Source organism: Chlorocebus sabaeus, chromosome 10 (genome assembly GCF_047675955.1).
Source record: "Chlorocebus sabaeus isolate Y175 chromosome 10, mChlSab1.0.hap1, whole genome shotgun sequence".
In the NCBI taxonomy this organism is placed as follows: Eukaryota; Metazoa; Chordata; class Mammalia; order Primates; family Cercopithecidae; genus Chlorocebus; species Chlorocebus sabaeus.
This window is the reverse complement of record NC_132913.1, coordinates 114,891,253-114,911,743: the sequence shown is the minus strand read 5'-3', so window position 1 is coordinate 114,911,743 and position 20,491 is coordinate 114,891,253. Positions and strand designations below refer to the sequence as shown.

The 20,491-nt window shown below is 36.4% G+C and overlaps 1 protein-coding gene across 10 annotated transcripts in view; it reads right to left on the bottom strand.

Moving 5' to 3' along the window:
- The window catches only part of MFF (mitochondrial fission factor), a 32,420-nt gene that overhangs the window by 9,468 nt on the left and 2,461 nt on the right, over nt 1–20,491 (bottom strand). For 2 of the 10 annotated variants that reach the window (XM_007966479.3, XM_038001442.2), the window contains exons 2-7: nt 19,364–19,475; nt 17,206–17,426; nt 15,798–15,967; nt 8,055–8,143; nt 5,599–5,673; nt 1,000–1,158 (exon numbers count right to left, since the gene is read on the bottom strand). In XM_007966479.3, coding sequence (XP_007964670.1) covers nt 1,000–1,158; nt 5,599–5,673; nt 8,055–8,143; nt 15,798–15,967; nt 17,206–17,386 — 674 coding nt within the window. In that variant the 5' untranslated portion in view covers nt 17,387–17,426; nt 19,364–19,475. The remainder of the gene's footprint in view (nt 1–999; nt 1,159–5,598; nt 5,674–8,054; nt 8,144–15,797; nt 15,968–17,205; nt 17,427–19,363; nt 19,476–20,491) is intronic. The other 8 variants (XM_038001448.2, XM_007966480.3, XM_038001443.2 and 5 more) reach the window with 5 other exon arrangements.

The window sequence follows — 20,491 nt, the reverse complement described above, 5'->3', positions numbered from 1 at the left end:
AAAGGCCCTGGATTCAACAAGGATAAGTAGCATGGACAAGTGCTTGTGAAGTATGGCGACATACCCAGGGCCTGTGTGAGGACTACAAGCACTCAGCAAGAAAAAGTTTGTTCAGTGCAAGCCAGAAGTCATATTCGTTCCTAAGGTAAGAAACAGGATTTATTAGAAGGGCCAGCTTAATTTATTGTGAAATCTTCAAAATGCAAAAAGTAACAAGTAAATAATCATGAAAATTCACACCCTGACTACCAGAAGCCACTAGATAAATGTTCAGAGTCGAAATGAAATTGACTCTCTTTCCCACAGTATGCCAAAAAAGCTCCCTGAATTTCCTTTAAAACATTATGTAGTAATAAGGTGAGGACAAAAAGTACTTGAAATAACTGCAAAAAATTATTTCTATGAATAAGTCTAAGTTTACTATTGATGATTTTACTTGGAGATGTTCAAAAGCGAGATAAATTATCAACACTGAAAAATATCAGTATTATCAAAAAGATAGTAGCACCTGGAATTTTCAAAACAAGCCTAGAAATCATAGCTGGGAGGAAAGGAAAAAAGTGTCCTGGCAGCTGCACTGACATCACCTCCTCAGATTTGCTTTATTAATCCAATCATATAAGTAGCATAAATGATTACACCAAGATTAATTAAAGAGGACTAGTAAGCTTCAGTGCAACACTCAATCCAACGGGACCCCTTGGCATATCCCCAAGTGGAAACAAGTACTTAGAACAGGCTAGAAAAGCCTTTGAAAAAAAATCACTACGCTTTCTACGTATACTCTCCCTGACAGAAGGAAAGGTAATGTAATCTTGCGAAATGTGAATTTTGGACAATAATTTCAAATTAAAAGAAAGTAAAGCAAGCTGTTTCAAATCATTGCATCTTAGAAAGAGGCTAGAAGGTAAAAACAGAAAAGAAAGACACCACAGTCCACTAAACAAGAGGCCAAAAACTATGCAACAAAGCTGGCAAGAGTCACGGATGGCCAATCACCTGCGATTTTCATCCAGCACATCCAAGATCTGCTGGTATGCCCTACGGGTAGAAGACTGGATAAGCGACAAAATGCCACGAGCAGAGGAAAGATTAGCTCCATCTTCAGGTAACATATGGGGAGGACAGACCCGAGCCTGTTGTGGCGATGGTGTCACACTGTTTACACAAGCACAGCAAATGAAGAGAAAAACACTCAAGTCAGATTTTTATAAAACTTCTGCTGAGCAGTCTTTATCTTAATTTTCTTAGTGTTCTTGCCCCACTTTCCCACCCTTCACTCTCCCACCCAAGAAAACAGTCAAAGAATAAACATTTTGAATTGTTTTCAAAAACTAGCTATAAGGGAGCAATTATAACTTGGTAACCCTAAACATCAAAATAAATAAACTGAATATGAAAGAACTGTAGAGAGGGAAGATAACTAGAGCAATGAATGTGTTCAACTCCTCCCATTGGAGAAGCAGCATTCTTTACTTCGTGTTTATATTCCAATTCAATAAACCAAACTTCTAAGAAACAACACTGCTGTCAACTTATGGATGATTAGAAGAGTAGGACAGGGAATTCTCACATACAGATGTCAAAGTTTAAACACATGAATCAAAAGTGATTCCATAAAAACACCATTTCAAAAACTTCATAAAGCCAATGAAGCAAGTTGAAGTTTATGACGAGTAAATGACACTGATTTAAGGATGAATTCGTCTTAGAAAATGGTAACAAAGCATTTTGATTGTTTAGTTATAGAAAGCATACATTCTCTAGTTAAATGACTAAAGCATAAAAATATTGCCAAATCTGTGAATACAGTGAAAGAAGGCAAGGACGCTTCTTAAATTATCAATGGCTGATAACCATTTCTGGGTTTCTTAGTGACAATAATCCTAATCGTTCTTTCATGTGTGGGCTGAGATTCATAATTTCATTTGACTCCGCTGCCAGTACTTTCTGAAAGCTGAACGAACCAATTCTTGTGGTTCTAACCTAAACTCTTAAGATCTGTGTCAGTATTTTCAGGGAGCCGTTTAATGTTACAGCATGATTATGTGAGGTATTTAACTTAACTGACACACGGACTTGGCAGATGGTTTGTTACAATAAGAGGACTGTGACAGTGGGATGAGGGTTCAACATTCTCAACGTCAAGGCAAAACTAACATCAGGCTAAACGTCATCCAATGTGTATTACGTCTAAAAGAATAAAAACAAAGCAGATGGTAAACAATTGAAAAAATAAAATCTCTTATTTTGACTGTGTTATCTTTTCTAACAGCATGTATTTGTTTGGAAACTACAAAATAACTGGGATAATTTTTGACAGGATAGTTACAGTCATCTAATATTATTCCCAGAGTCCCAGAAAATTAAAAAACAGAATCTCCTCCACAATTTTATGAATAACTTTGAATGGCTTGGCGATCCAAAGAGAGAAGTACCATAATATGAAAACCATGTTTTTCAAAGACTGCTTAGAAGATCTAAGCCAAATCTTAACATACAAAGTAACTAATCTATCAAGCCTGATTCACCATAGGATTTAGGCCTAATGGTGTCAAGATAAACTCAAATTTTCTGATGCAATCTCATGACTAGTGACCTTAAATGTCCATCCAGAGACTGGCAATCTCTGGGAATTCATATAAACCAACATTATCTACTGATCCATGGTAATTGGCAAACCCATACCGGGCATTCCAGAAGGGTAAAAACAAACAAACAAACAAAAAAACCATCCTATCTGTGAAACAAAACTATACGTTAGTCTTACACTCAGAATTCTCTTTAGGCAGCACTGTGAAAAGCTGAAGCTCCTACTGCCTATGAGAATTAAAAATGGTCAGTTCTGCATCAACATAAACAAACAATTCATCTTACACTCTTCTTGATAGAGCAGTCAGCATAACCGCCTAAATTCACTTAAGCAAGTTTTAAAGGACTAATCAGTACTTTGCCTCTGCATTTGGGGGTTTAAATTGAACACTTTGTGTATTATTCTGTATTGATAAATAAACTAGCTACATGCTAACATATTAAAGGCTACAATAATCAATATTTGGAATTATAATCTTGGGGCAACAGCATGAATGAACGAAACTCAAATCCATGAAAAAAACTTAATGGATTTTGGTCCATTAAAAATTAAAATAGAAGGGTTACTTTCTCTAAGAGAAATCCTTTTGCTGGAAACAAACAACAATGAATTGTTTACTTAAACTGTAAAAGTACAAGTATTTTCTGTTCACACATAGGAAATGAGGAGGTCATCTTATAAAATAGTCAAACATAAACTTACTTCAGATTAACTGCAAAGAGTTCCTAAGATGGAACGCAGAAGGGTAGATTCTAAAACAATCTATAAGATCTCTCTCAATTCTAAGATTTTACGATCGCATGAAATTGGAATATAATGGGAACAAAACCTTACATGATCCTCAGTTGTAATTTAATACAAAAAATATTTATGTAGAAAGATAAAAGATGAAATTAAGTTTTTATCAATACTAGTAAAGATATTTATTTCATCAAAAACATAACTTGAGGTTCTAGTTGTTTCTCAAAAGAGATCAACATTTTGAAGATTAGTAAAAAATTTAGCTTTTCATTCATGTATATGGTAATCCTCCATAAACAGCAAAAACAAAATCGGGAGTATTTTTTTTTTAATTGATGACTACTTTTGCCAGTGTATGTATAGATTAAATGTCCTTGTTTGATAACACATAATTCCATCTACAGATGAAATGAATCACCATAAGATCGCCAAAACTACATTAGTAATTAGAGGCAATAAATAATTTAGCAATTCTCTTTCCTTTTTAAAACTTTAAGCAGTCTTGTTGGTCTTTTTTACAAATTAATGTAAAAACAAAAGAGAATAAGCTCCATTTTAGCAATCAGTTTGACAGGAGCTAAAACGTACTACACAGGTATCCACTGTGGAGGGAAACAGTGCTTTCACCTCCGTCCACTCTTGGACCCAACCAAGGTTTAGTGACTTTCTGTTTCTGCTGTTTTGACAAGTGAACTACTGTGGAAAACAAAAAAGTAAACATACTGCAAAGGCTCTGAGAAGATTAAGTAAATAGCATTATATATATTAGTAATTTAATAAAAATGTTCTTTGATAAACTGATTCCAGTAAGATTATAAAACAGCAAAGTCTCAACATTACCTTTTTAAAAGAAAAGATTAGAAAAATTTGAAGAAAGCACTGATGTTTACCATGCTTCATTAGTAATAGCTCTACCTCATGCTTACACAAAATCTTATTACATAAGAGTTAAGTAAACGACACCAGGGCTGGGCACAGTGGCTCACGCCTATAATCCCAGCACTTTGGGAGGCCAAGGTGGGCAGATCACTTGAGGTCCGGAGTTCTGGACCAGCCTGGCCAATATGGTGAAACCCTATCTCTACTAAAAATACAAAAATTAGTCAGGCATGGTGGTGTGTGTGCCTGTAGTCTCAGCTACTCGGGAGACTGGGGCAGAACAATCGCTTGAACCCGGGAGGCGGAGGCTGCGGTGAGCTGAGATCATGCCACTGCACTCCAGTCTGGAAGTCACAGTGAGACTCCGTCTCAAAAAAACAAACAAAATTAAAACAGCAAAAAAAAAACAAAAAAACCCAGCCAATGCCAGAACTAAAATTGAAATGAAAATTTACTTGGCATAACTATGTTATTATTAAAAGTAAGTTCAAAGTCAGGTACCTCTTTCTCTGAGTTTTCATAGGAATAATGTTTCTCAAACTGTGACTTTAACCTCTTCAGTGAGGTATCAGACTCTTCCAAAAAATAGGGTAAAATAATAAAGAGAAAAAATTTTCATCAAAACACAAATATATTAATTTCTCTTGGAATTTTAAATAGAGAAGAAATTTTAATATATTGCCACTATCTACGGCAACTGAATAGTTCCTCGAAGCATAATAATAGAACCAGAGTAAGAGGAAAACTGTTGGCTATCGGTGCGGTTTCTTCTGCTGCTTAAGAACGCTATTAGCTATTGATACTTGTATTATATACCAAAATGTTCCGCTCCATGAGTAGAGTCATTTCCATACCTTATTTTGTCACACAGAAAAACAGTGGGTTTAATAATAGCAAAAAATGCTTTCAAGTATCATTTTAATCTACAGGATTATAAAATAAATGACAAACCACATTTATTCTCCATTCTTCTTCAGGGACAAGACAGAAGAAGAAGAGACAGTGTGCTGAAATTTAAAAAAAAAAAAAAAAAAATCTGGGATCACTGAACCAGGTGAAGTTGAATCTGTCGAGAACTATTATGCCAACCAAAGCAAAATAAACAAAAAAGGAGGCTTGGTCCTTATGTGCATATTATATTCCATGTTCCTTTCACCAATACATGCAAAATCATATACAACTTCCTTTAGTTGGTCTCGTTATTTTTTTCCTTAATAAAGTATATAATGGCAGTTTGAGAAATCCTGAAACAGAGGTACTAAAAAGCCAAACAGGAAGATAATTAGGATAGCATATGTCAATTACCTGGTCAATAGATTAGTATTAACATAAGCCTTCAAAATCAAAACAACTACTTGTGAAAAGCAGAGCAGATAAAATCTTACGTGTACTCCGGTGCAGAAATCGGTGCCTGGAACCTTGAAATTTTATTTCTTGGGGCAGAATCTGATCTGTGCCACCTTAAATAATAATTATGCTTCTTTTACATATTCAGCTTTTACAACACAAAGAAAAAGCTACATCTGATTTTACTGTTCAGAGTTCACTTTTGTGCTAATAGCTGACGATAATCTTATTGCCTCTTCAAAGTAATTAAGAAAACAAAGGCTAGTGCTCCTGCTCTCACACCCGTTTGCACTTTCATTCTTAAAGCCATGGAATAAAATAAAGTGGAGACAGGCAAAGTTTCATGCACTCTGATGCACAACAATTTCATGTTACAAAGAAAACACTAAAGTAGGTAAAGATAGTAAGAGTTTAATAATTATTTTAATAGAGGTATTATATCAATTGTTTTTTCCTTACTACATTAACGACACTGAATAATATGTTCGTTACACACAATTCTAAAGTTAGTAAGATGGAGATTCTTAAAGATGAATTGTAAAGTATAAAATTAACAACAGTAGGGAAAGAAAGGACAAAGTTACATTATTAACAAATTACATCTATAACATGGTAACAACCATAACGAAAAATATGGTTAAGCAATGTTAAGTGTTTCACTGTGAAAATGTATAAAGATTCATTAGTTTTACTACCAAAAATGAGATTCTCAGTTTTACTAAAGACTGAAATGGCATTTTAGAAAATGCCATTAAAGCAACTTAAAAAAAAAGAAAATCAAGTATTAGTTAACACTGTAAATCTTTTCTGTTATGAGTAACTGATGTTATTGGGTAAATGCAAAAATATCTATATCATCTACTCTAAATCATACTTCACTGGACTGGTTTTCATACATAATAAAGGGGTTTCCTTTCTCTTCAGTTGAATGCAGCTATCAATAATACATACTTCGGGAGAAAAAATAAAAGTGATGCTATATTACAATAATCTTGTTTTTATTTTATTAAATAAAATGTCAAAGTAGCTAAGAACCTAAAGAGTAAGCCACATCTTTATAAAGTGGAAAAGCTTACTAGAAATCTTTGTTGCCTTGGGATAATGTTTACAAAAAGAAAAAAATTAAAGCTCTTGAGTGCATGTTTAATCACTCTGTAAAGTAGATCAAGAAGCCACCTTAGCCATAAATGATACAGCCTCTTAACTGTTTGTGTAATACATTTGGAAATAGTCTAGAAAAAATGGATCTTGTGGACCTGCTGACATCACTGCCAACCAGACACCTCTAGGGAAACACAATCATAAAAAATTTTCTATTACTAATGGCTGAATCTTGCAGCAAGCATTCCCTGAAGGAGATATATATTCATTTTAACTCACTGTCTTCCTACACAGTCTTATAGAATAATTTTAACTACCTTAGGAGAGATCTCAATATTCTCCAAGAAATCAGAGCAGTTTTAGTTCTCCTTTCACCTAACACAAGAGAATGGAATTTCCATAAGGCAAGCAAATAATTTATATAGAAGTTAGAACTTCTTTGTTCTTTCAAAGCAAGGATAAAAATATTTGAAAAAAGAATCCTCTCTCTATCTTGAATATCAATGACCCTACCCCATCAAAACTCCTTCTGTATCCCTATACTCTTTAGAGAGGTCCAAACTAGAGATTAATATGCTATAATATAAATCACTGTATTGTTCTCTATTTTGTAAATAAAATTAAATGTTTTGCTTCTATCTAGATTTGCAAGCTCTCAGAAGAGATGTATCATCTCCTGATTCTTTCAGCTTCTGCAGAAGCTAACATGATGCTTGCCATCACAGGTGGTTCATGAGTTCATGAAAATTGGCCAAAACATTAATGAGGAAGAAATATTAATTTATATAATCTATTTAAAAAGCCACTACTGACAATGACTTTCTGATTAAAATTCTGACCAGTTTTCAAGGAACATTTTGTTTGTAAAAACCCATTAATTTTAATAAAAAAGTAAAAAAGCACTAACATTAATAGATCTTGTGGTAGCTTTAAGATCAGAATTTGATAATACAACCAAATGAGAAAGAAAGGTTTAAACAACTAGTCTTTTAAACAACACACTTGTATTTTTTGAAAATGAAAAGGACCAAAAAATTCAATGAATCACAAAGGAGAAAGCTAAAAAATACTTTTGGAAAGAAAAAAGTTCTACCTGTCTTGCTACACTGTTTAACACAGCTCATTAGAAACAAAGCTGGACAGGACCAGTTCACCATCTTATGATAACTTAATTAGCAAATCATACGACACAGGAAAGGATAAGGTTACTGAAAAATTCTGAGGACCAACAAAACGGCCAGATTTTAAGACTACAAAAAGTATTACAAAAATGTAAACTTGATGTAAAACAAATTTTAAAAACTACAGGAAGTAATTATTTAGAAAAATATGGGTACACAAAATACCCTGAAAAAACTTACAAAGGAGATATAATGCTAGTGCTTCTACTCACAGAGAATCATTTCTGACCAGCTGTCCATTTTGGCGAACAGCATTTTCACTCATAGACCGCTCTCTTTTTAGTCTGCCAACTGCACGGATCTGTTAAGGCACAAAGAAAGGGAAGGAAACAGAAATATTCTCAGTAGCCTAGTAGCTGCTTAGCATCAAAAGAACCTCGATACAAGGCTACTCAAAAAATTTACAACGAACTAAGAAAAGGCAACCAAGAATTGCTGCCAGGCAGTGTATTACTGAGAGACTTGCTTTTAAAAAAAACAACACACACCCTTACTTACTATAATGCAGATAAACAGGAATGTCTATTCACTTTAAGAATGCTACTCTAGTTTCTTTTTAAGTATCAATATTACTTGGTACGATTATTATTTGTTTAATCTTATGCTACATACTTATTTATAAGAACAATTTATAAAAGTGTTTACAGGCACATATAGGAAATGGAGAGTATCAGTATTATAAATAAACATTCCTGGCTTCTAGGGTTATAACAAATTAAGATTTGGTTGAATCTTTGAAAACTAGACTAGAAAAGTATCTAGCTTAACGGTTTCGGCATTGCAGAATGGCTGCAATCTCTAATCCCACATGCTCTTCTTACAAAATGTATCTTTGACCTTCTTTCATTAAGAGACAGGATCTGTGTCTTTCCCTTGAAATTCAGAGGGCTGGTGACTCCTATAGAAATGATGCAAAGTGACTTCTGAGGATAGGTCATAACAGTACAGCTTCTGCCTTTCTTTCCCCAGGTTGTTCATATTTCAAGAATGGCACCATGACACAAGGCAGGCCAAGCAGCCACACAGTGAGGCCATGTATAAGTGCACCTGCCGACAACTCTAATGGATGTCCCAGACAACAGCTAGTACCAAGTGACATGTGAGTGAACAAACCTTCAGGTAACTGCAGCTCCAGCTATTGAGTTATCCTTAGCCTTTGAGACTTTCTAGCTTAGGCTCCAGACACTGAAGAACAGAAACAAGCTTTTCCCTTCATAGCAACTGCAAATTCCTAACCCACAGTGTGCATGAGCAAAACGTAGGCTTGTTTGTTTTAAGCCACTAAGTTTAAGATGATTTGTTACATAGAAATGGATAACTAGAACAGTGGTAATCATTAACTTTTCTGCCTATTTAAAAATACTTTTTTTTTTTTTTTTTTTTTGCGATAGGATCTTGCTCTGTCACCCAGGCTGGAGTGCAGTGGCACGCTCATGGCTCATTACAGCTTCAGCCTCCTGGGCTCAAGTGATCCTTCCACTTCAGCCTCCCAAGTAGCTGGGACTACAGGCACACACCACCACACCTGGATAATTTTTGTATTTTGTAGAGATGGGGGTTTTGTCATGTTGCCCAGGCTGATCTCAAACTCCTGAGCTCAAGTGTTACTGCCCATCTTGGCCTCCCAAAGTGTTGGGATTACAGGTGTGAGCTACTGCACCCAACAAAAATACTTAAAAACACAAAAAAAACAACCCCCGCTCCCCCCAACTAAAATAGCCATGGCAACATTATGGTTTTATTTTGTGGGTTTTTTTTTTTTTTTTTTTTTTGAGATAGGGTCTCGCTCTGTCGCCCAGGCTGTAGTGCAGTGGCACAATCTCGGCTTACTACAAACTCTGCCTCCCGGGATCAAGCAATTCTCCTGCCTCAGCCTCCAGAGTAGCTGGGATTACAAGTGTGCGCCACCATGCCTGGCTAATCTTTGTATTTTCAGTAGAGACGGGGTTTCACCATGTTGGCCAGGCTCATCTTGAACTCCTGATTTCATGATCCGCCTGCCTCAGCCTCCCAAAGTGCTGGGATTGCAGGCGTAAGCCACTGCACTCGACTGACATTATGGTTTTAAAAAAATTAAACTTTATAGTAAAAAACAAATAGTATGTGAATTAAAGGACTTGAAAATTAAGATTTTCAAAATATCAATCAATATTTATTGATGTTTTTGGTTGGGCATGGTGGCTCACACCTGTAATCCCAGGTGGATGTTTTTCTTCTTCTTCTTTTTTTTTTTGAGACAGTGTGACTCTCTTCCCCAGGCTGGAGTGCAATGGTGCTATTTCACCTCACTGCAACCTCCCGGGTTCAAGCGATTCTCATGCCTCAGCCTCCCGAGTAGCTGGGATTATAGGTGCATGCCATCTCGTCCAGATAATTTTTGCATTTTTAGTAGAAACGGGGTTTCACCACATTGGCCAGGCTGGTCTTAAACTCCTAGCCGCACGTGATCCATCCACCTTGGCCTCCCAAAGTAGTGGGATTACAGGTGTGAGTCACCATGCCCAGCCTGGATGTTTGTTTTGTTTTTCTGAGGTTTTTTTTTTTTTTTTTTTTTTTAAGATAGGGTCTCACTGTGTTGCCCAGGATGGAGTACAGTGGCATGATCTTGGCTTACTGCAATCTCTGCCTTCTGGGTTCAAGAGACTTTCATGCCTCAGCCTCCTGAGTAGCTGAGATTACAGGTACACACCACCATGACCGGCTAATTTTTGTATTTTTTTGGTACAGACGGGGTTTCACCATGTTGGCCAGACTGGTCTTAAACTCTTGACCTCAAAAGATCCACTCACTTTGGCCTCCCAAAGTGCTGGGATTACAAGTGTGAGTCACTATGCCTGGCCTCAATGCAAAATTTTAAAATGTCTTTCAGAATCATCCTTCATTGATTATGCACTTACTTTTATTCATCCCTGAGGCTGAGAAATAGTTTCCTAGGTTCAAGCAGCTTCCTGGAAGTTGGGTCACAGGGTCTAATGCTACACAGTTATATAACATATAACACTAGACACTCTGCATGCATGCATACAATTCTCCTTTTATATGCTTACACCCCAAGTTAAATTTGATTGTTCAAGTAAATGTCCTCTAGGTTTTTTGATGGCCCATTCTCTCAATCTGTTCAAAGCCCACCTCTTCTTCAGGAATCTACTCAGAGCCTTAGTAGTTTTCCTCTACACTCATCCCCATTTTCTGTGAGACTTTTATGCAGAAGGGGGAAAGGTACAAATGAACAATGTAGACTGAACAGTTGGGATAAGTATCTTCCCTCCCCAACATGTTCAGTGTCCAAAATTTAACATCATGAATCATGGGGAGAACAGTTAAGCCAGTGACTGCGGGTTTTGCGAAGGACACATGGCCCAATTTGTCAGGAGTGAGGAGATGATGCTTGTGGTAAGAGGGCCATGAAACTGTATCTGTACAAAGACTGTGAGTGCACATCTCTGAATTTTCCATGCAGGAATGTGTATACATATATACAATTCAGCTTTTCCTTTTCTCTCCAGACTTTTGCTCCATTCTATTCATTGCAGTCCCAGCTCCTCTTTCCAGAAGTGACGAGGAAGGAAAAAGAGCTCAAGAAACCGTCACCAAACTGTGATCAGACCCATATTCATGAAGTTCTTGATTTTCTAAGCTCCCACAGGACCCTTTTAAAATATTCACTGAGTCCCTGGGAGCCCTTCTGCATTTGTTTTAGGATATGCCATGTAGCTATGGTTTTTTGCTTCACATCCTTAGCATTGTCATATCAACTGAACTGGGCACCAATAACCATCTGCTACTTCTTCACAGTAGAATCACAGGTCTAGGGCCTTCTGCTAGACATTCATGGCTTCTGTGTTATCCTTCAGATTCTAAGACTGCTGCTTTCTAAGTATAATCTGTGTTAAGGGTGGAACTAGCTGGAAATTTCTTCTACTCCTTGAGCTCTGGCTGTACATTAGGGACATAACTGCTGTAGAATTTGGCATCCTATGGATGCCATTTGATGGCTTCTGTATAAAGCTGGCGTGGCTTGGAGATAGTTCCATTTCTGAAACCACTCAACGCCTTTACTCTTCCAAAATCAGGTCAGGGTTTACATATGCCAACTGACTTTGCTCCTTCCAGATTAATTCCTAACTATTGACAGTTCTTGTATATCTGCAGTTCAGTGCTCTTCCAAAGGTTTATTATAGAGATGAATAGTATTCTCATACTTCTCCTCTTTGAAGTAAGAGATGCCAACTTGGGCAAAAGCTTTTACTCTCTATCTTTAGTCCAGTCTTTTTTTTCTTCCAACTTCAATGGACCTCTCACAAAGTTTTTAGGGCTTATTGTAGCTGATTTTTTAAAAGCACATCATGGCTTGATTGACAGGATGTAATGGCAGAGTCCACATCTTTGACTTGGTCACATTGTTCAAGGCTGTGTCAAATCTTCTTACAGGCAGCATTTCCAACTCTTTCTGTATAGTTCTTCCTTCTTGTTCTCTGGAAGATCCTTCCCCACTGGCTCCCGTTTGGATTCCTTGATGAGAAGAGGTGGTAATGTCAGTATCACAGCTTCTTTCTCCTCATTCACACGGCCCAGTCTCTTTGACACTAAAAACTGTCATGACTTGGGCATTTTGTATTTCACGCCCAGATCACATGGTTTATTGCACAGTTGCTTTGTTAGTTGATTTCCAAATATTGGTGGAGATCAGGCATATTGGAAGCGTTTGTCAACTTCTTCTCTTCCAGCCAAGCCTCCAGATTTTTAAACCCTCTTTAAGCTAAGCGATTATTTATGTTCTATTTTAAGCCCTCCTCAAGAGCTCACCCGGATTCTTTAAGCCAGTTTAAGAACTCAAGTACAGTTGCTTTCTACAAATTTATCCCTTACATCAATCAGGCTTTCAGACAATTTTATTGGCTTCCTCATAAGCCTTCTCCTGGTAGTCTCTTCTCTTGAGATAGGTCAGTGGTTTTCAGTAGGGGGTGATCTTGCCCTGTAGAGAACATCTGGCAATGTCTGGAGGTATTTTCTTTTTTATTGTGGTAAAACACACATAACATACACAATTTTAACCATTTTGAAGTATACAATTCAGTGGCATTTAGGACACTCACAATGTTGTGTAATCATTACCACTATCTAGTTCCAGAATATTTTCATCAGCCTGAAGGAAACCCCATACTGATTAAGCAGTCACTCTCAATCCCCCTTTCCTCTAACCCCCTGGCAACTACTGATCTGTATCCTGTCTTCATTCATTTGGCCACTCTGGATATTTCATGTAAGTAGAAAAATGCAATATATGGCCTTTGCTGTCTGGCTTCTTAAACTTTACGTTTTCAAGGTTCATCCATGTTGTGGCATGTATCAGTACCTTTTTTTTTTTTTTTTTTTTTTTGGAGACAGAGTCTGGCTCTGTTGCCCAGGTTGGAGTGCAGCGGTGCAATCTCGGCTCACCGCTACCTCCGCCTCCTGGGTTCAAGTGATTCTCCTGCCTCTGCCTCCAGAGTAGCTGGGATTACAGGTGTCCACACCACCATGCTCAGCTAATTTCTATATTTTTAGTAGGGTCTCACCATGTTGGCCAGGCTGGTCTTGAACTCCTGACCTCAAGTGATCTGCCTGCCTCAGCCTCCCAAAGTGCTGGGATTGCAGGCATCAGCCACTGCACCCGGCCAGTACCTCATTTTTTTTTATGGCTGAATAAGAGTTACTATATGGCTAGATCATGTTTTGCTTATCCATTCATCACCTGATGGACATTTCAGCTGCTTCCACCTTTTCGCTATTACAAACATTTTTGGATATCATGACTTGGAAGATAGTAATGCCATCTTGTAGATAGATACCACAAATGTTGCGAACATTCTACAGTGCAAAAAGATGGCTCTCACCACAAGGAATTATCCAGTCCAAAATGCCAATAGTGCTGAAGTAAAGAAACCCTGGCAACTACTGCAGAATGATTACTACAGAGCAATGTTCTGGGGATCTCACTTTATAGATTCTGAGTAACATCTGAATGAATCATCAGTGTTATCAGCACTCAGGGTCTTATTGCTTCTCTATTTCATTCAATTTCTAGAAGCTACTAGAACTCTGGCTCCCTTATCCCTTCCTCCCTTGCTCATGGCAGTTGAATGTTTGTTGAAGGCTACTGGACCCTTCTATAAGCTTGTATAAACTTAAGTTCAAACCATCATCTTTGCTTTCAATAGGCAGATGGTATTAATCTCAAAAACTCCTCTTTCATTTCAGGATCTGGCTCCTGGCACAGGATTTTAACTCTTTCCTAACAATAACATTTATACATATTGAGCTTTTAACACGAATTAGAACATGTCCTTACATGCATTCTTACATTTAATTCTCACAATAATCTTAATGCACTTGGCATTATTCTTATCTTTATTTCAGAGATAAGCCCTAGAACTGTTAAATAACTTGCCAAAAGTTATGTGGTTAGTAAATGGAAAAGTAGGTCTTCAAAGTTAGGTCTAATTCTCACACAAACTTTTTTTACCCCAGTGTTATACACTCTGGGCATCTATCACATTTGACTAAATATCACAATTAATGCAGGAATGAACCCTGTAGAGTCTTAAAGCCTGGGTCTACTGAGGGAAATCCCGGCAAACTTTCTTCACTCACTCTTAAAATAATCACTCAGGGAATTGCTTGGGTTGCTTTCAATCAGTTAGGAGCAGCAGAAAGATCAAAAGAAAAACCCAAAGAATACAATAAAGAACATTTCTTTCCTGGTAAAATCCTCACTGTAAGACAATTATTTTCACAGGTATAATTCCCAAGGAACTCTGGGGAGTTAGAAAGCTGGGCCTCAAACTGGGAGCGCACTGGATACTTTTGTTTTATGTAACCATCTTGGTAACTTTCATTATTTTCTGCTATTAAAGAATTTTATATCTTCTGTGCGTGTTGATGTCTTTCCCTCACTCATATTATTGTCCTGCTGAAACCAGACAGACAGCAAACTTTTTGAATGCAGGAACTATGTCTCATTAATTCTTATACTGCATATAGTATCTCAGAGATAAAAGTTGAAAAATGTTTGTTAAATAATACAATTCTTCAAGCGTCTTAGTGCCTTTCTGTCATGTAAAGTCTCAGATTATTGCTTTTCACCAAACAAATACCTAGAATATCCAAACTGTGTGCATATTACCTCAATTATCTCAGCAGAAACTTACAATCTAAGAACCTAGTCCTAGCAAACTGCATTGCCCTAAACAGTATGCGGGCTTTACCCTCTTTGCAAAGGACTACATGCAAAATGAAACCAGACACAAGCAATACCATCATTAATAAAAACATACGTTTGTACATTGTCTTACACTAGCTTCATGACAACATGTTAGAAGTTCAGAAGGTGTATGAAAAAGATGCAACTCCAGAAATCATCACAGCAAAGAAGCTTCAAAGCTTAGCTGTAAGTCAATGGCAAAGGCAGGATTTGAACTCTGCTACTAACACCTTGTTAGTCTACACTGCTACATTTAGGTCAACTGGCATATTAATGTAATGCAGTATAGGAGCTAACTCAGCAGAAACTTTTAATCAAGAAGCGAGAATGGGTAGTGTCAAGGGAAAACGGGCTTTGTCATGTTTGCTAGACTGATTTTATAACAAAGCGATACATTTACTTTTTATTGCTAAACTCCCAACTTTTTCTTATTATTTATCAAGTAACACCTACCCATAAAGGCTCTTTCTTCAAACCACAGGAACTTAATAATACTTTCCACAAAATTTACATTTTCCTAAAATATAACATTCAAATTTAAAAAATAGCATAATAACTTATTTGGCACATTTGTAAATTAGAATTATTAGTCATGTTCCATATGGAAAGCTTTCATGACATACTGCTAAGGATATGATAAAGCCTCTTCACTCTTCTCTTTTACCTTTATTTACATTATTTCAAATTCTGGTGACATTAAAGTTCTACTTACTTCTTCATTTTGAGGGGTTGTAGGAGGTCTTTCTAAATCCAGAAAATCTAGTGGTCTCTCACTTAGCGTAAGTACACGAGGTGGTGTTTTTAGTGCCAGGGGTTTAAAGGGAGTTGACTGAATAAGGTCAAGATCTGCTGGTCTTGAAAATGAAACATCTTCATTATTTCCTAGGAGTTAAGAAAATAGAAAAAGAAGAGAAAAGTGGGAGGTTTTTTAAAAAGACAGTGTTTTTTGTTAAAATGTATTTACCTTCTTCTGCTTTTGAATTATACCTCCCAATGAGCATTAGTTTCTTTCAAAATATGCTTCCAGCGTACTGACATTTCACTAATATTTATCACTGTGGTACAGAAATAAGAAATTATGCAATGCATGATATATAACCAAAAAAACTGATATTTAGAATATATAAAACTCTTACAACACCCAATTTCTTAAACTGACAAAACATTCGAATAGACACTTCACAACGAATATATATAAATGGCCAAAAAGCATATGAGCAGATGTTCAAAATTATTAATAATCAGGGAAATAGAATTAAAATCACGAGATGGCACTACACACCCACTCAAACAGCTAAAATTAAAAAGACTGACAATACAAAATGTTGGCAAGGACGTGGAGCAACTGAAACTCATACATCACTGATGGAATGCAACACCGTACTAGAATTTGGAAAATGGTTTAGCAGTCTTTCAAAGTTTAAAATAACTTATAGTACATAAACCAGCAATTTCACTTCTAAAGATATGAAAACATATGTCCTCACAAAGACTTGAACCTGAATATTCACAGTGGCTTTAATCCTAACAGCTTCAAACAAAAAGCAATCAATGAATGAAGATGAATGGATAAACAAATTATGGTGTATCCAAACTGAAATATTACTCAGTAATAAAATGGAATGAACAACTGATATATGCAACAACAGAATAATCTCAAAAACATTACACTGAACAAAAGAAGCCAGATAAGAGTATATACTCTATGATTCCATTTACATGAAACTCTGGGAAAGACAACTCTAGTCTCTGGCTATAGAAAGGAGACTATAGTTGCCTAGAGTTGAGGGGAAGGGACTGAGTGAGAAAGAGACACAAGGGAACCCTGTAGTCTCTATTTGGACTGTGGTGGTGGTTATACGGGTGTTTACTTTTGTCAAAACTCATCAAGTACACATTTAGAAATGTATACATTTTATGTGTGTAAAACCTCAATAATTAGTTGAATTACTAAAAAATACTGTTTGAAATTCAGACTATAATAATGAATGGAAATTTCAAAAGCATAAAGTTGCATTTTCCAACTCCTTTTCTAAATAACACTTAGAAAAACTGAAGTTTTCACAGAAACATACAAAACAAAGATTTAACAGGCAACCTTCTAAGTAAAGGTGAAATACCTGCCACAACAATCCTCTCCGGAACTTGCATTATCACACTAGCATTTGGAACTCCTTCTTGGAATCCTTGTTCCAGGTCAGCGTTTGGTGGTGCTACTTTTAACTTTTCTGGGACCCTCATTCGCTGACTAATGCCTTCAGTATATTCCATTTCGTACTGAATTCGACTAATTTCTGCCATCTCAGCAGCAGTAGGAGAAGGAAATGTTGCCCCACTCACCCTGTGGGAGAAAAATTTAAAGACAGGGCTGACTGTTAAAATGTCAGTCTCCTCTAAGTAGAGTAGCGAAGTTAGAAGACAATACCTTATAGAAAGAGAGAAAGGAAACTTCTCATTTGCAAATACTGAACACATACAAAGCAAAAATAAAAGATGAAAGAAAATGATTTCCTCAACAAAATGCCTTCTTACTTATCAGCTGAAACTGTACCTTGAGGAAAGGAAACTTCTCATTTGCAAGTACTGAACACATACAAAGCAAAAATAAAGGATGAAAGAAAATGATTTCCTCAACAAAATGCCTTCTTACTTATCAGCTGAAATTGTACCTTGATATTGCTTAGGAGCAAATTTTTAAAATTATTATAGAATTACAACACAAATGTGTACATACAGATACATACACACACTCTCTCTGCATAAATAAATACGCATGCTGCTTGTAACTAAAAAAATGCCTGCAATAAAATTTAAACTTAAATTTCCTCATCAATTTGAGGGAAAGCTGCTTGGGCTTTAAAAATATAAAATTAAAAATTACTGTCATGCATGAAAAAATAAAACCTTTAAATGACAAATGCATCGGTTATTCAAAACCTTTAAATGACAGATGAATAAAATTAACTCTGAATTTACTAAAAAAGAAGACGCAACTCCCTGAAAATCACATCATACAAATTAAAACTTCTCTTAATGACTGAGATGCAATGAATACCAAATTTAGAATTTGTAATAATAAATCCTCAGGTTTGTATTCATTTTTGGAGGAATTGAAAGTTTTACACTATTAATTTGTATTTAATATCATATTTACATGTGTATTTTTTTTAATGCAGTAGAAAGAATGTTGCCACCAATACAAATGCTGATAAATATGTAAAACAGCATGGTTAGCTTTGAAGCCATTGTCTCTCAAACCTGTAATACCAGCTCAACTGAATAAAATTTCACTGACCTTCCTAGTGGTGTGTCACTGCTTGTTCTTTTAATCATTTTAATACAGTAAATACACGTCTATAATAGCTATTAAAATACTGCTACCCTGTAGTTCAGTTTACACAACAACTCCCCTACACATCTAAACTTTTTTTGGAGGTGTACATAACACGGACACTGTTTTTCCAGCTGTAAAAAAGAAAGAATAAAAATCAGTATTTCAACAATTTATTTTGTAAGAAAACTATGAAAAAAGTAAATATCTACTTAAAATGACTTTTGGATTTGAACATGGCTTAGGACTTGATTTGAGAAACCAATTTTCAAATCTATCCTAAGAAGAGTTTTTCTATACCTCAAAAATCATAGACAGTTTCAAGCACAGTCACTGTCTTATGATTTTGCAAACAGGATACAGAGAAGCTATATCAAATATATATACAACTGTGAAGTCAGGCTAGAAAAAAAACAATACTGCCATAAAACTCCTCTAATCATCATACACCAAAGGGGAAAAATCCTTTTTTAAGACTAAGCCCAAATGAAGAAATCATGAAGGGAATACAAAGGGTAAAAAGTAAATGTAACTGAGGTAGCCTACAAATGTGACGTCTAATGGTTTCTTTAAACAGAAATAAACTTCAAAATTTAGTGTAAACTTCAAATGGAAATTACACTCAATTTTTCACAAAGACATTATATATAAATAAAGGGCATAAAAAGTTAAACACAGTATACACGACTTTACCATGGCTAAGGTACTTCCTAAACTCCATGCTGGAGATATAGCCCCACCCTAAGCCCCCGCCTCACTGAGATGCCTAGGAGAGTTCTTAGAGGTTCCCAGGACACTCAGCCCCAGCAACTGGTTTAACTATGACTGCTAACTCACATCTTTTATTCTTTAACAAAAAATCTCTGGGGACATAGATCTTTAAGGATTTGGCATGCAGACGATTTAAAGACTAAGAAAGTAAGCCAAAAGGGACAATTTTTACTCACAAATCTGTACCAACTACTGCTTGCTATTTGGCACTATCTGCTTCTGTGCTTCATATTAAATCCTTTAACTTGCTTCAATGTGCATGTGCTGGATTGAGAGCCACTTTTGTCCCTGGGGAAGAAAAACAGGGGCTAATTGAGAAACTAGATGACACCACTACTAGGGATTCATTATTGGAAATTCTCCAAATGGTAACAGTCACAGAGATGTACAACCTGACATTCAAGAGACCAGTAAGAGAAGAAAGAAAGAAAAAAATGAAGCTTACCACCAATCTTAGTTCCACAGATGGGGTCCTATGACTATTCATTAGTTAAGGCAATATAAAAGACTAGCTCTGGCACTATTTCTGATTTGTGTTTAGAAAAATGCTGCAGATGAAAAACATGTAAGTTTAAATGAATCTAATACTTATGTGTATATATGCATATAGGTACACATAGATGTTAAAGAGGAACAATGCATTGTAAATTTTTTGTGTGTGTCACCCAGGCTAGATTGCAATGGAGCAATCACTGCTCACTGAAGCCTTGATCTCAGGGGCTCAGGTGATCCTCCTGCCTCAGCCTCCTGAATAGCTGGGACTAGAGGCATATGCCACCACACCCAGCTAATTTTTGTATTTTTTGTAGAGGCACCGTCTTACTATGTTGCTCAGGCTGATCTCAAACTTTTAGGCTCAAGAAATCCTCCCATCTTGGTCTCCCAAAGTGCTGGGATTACAGGTGTGAGCCACCGTGCCCGGCCCGTTTAAATTTTCATTCACTTACAATGTTAAAATTTTGAACCAGTAACTCAGGTACTCGGTACAAAGTACACAAGCTATACAGAGAAAAGGAAGTGTCCCACTTCCAATCCTATCTTTAACCACCCAGGTTCCCACAGGCAACCTTTATAATCAATTTTTGTGCATCATTCTAGATGAGATGCTCTTCTAATACTTGTGTGTATCTCAAGCATAGCAAAAGCTCATATTCAGAACTAACACTGAAAAGAGCTACCTCAAAAAGATGATAGCCTTTGGTCATTATAAACTGAAGTTTTATAATAATAAACGAGAAGCAAGTAGCTAGAACCTCAGTATCTCCTTGAAACGTGCTTTCTCTGCAGTCCATTCATTGCATTTC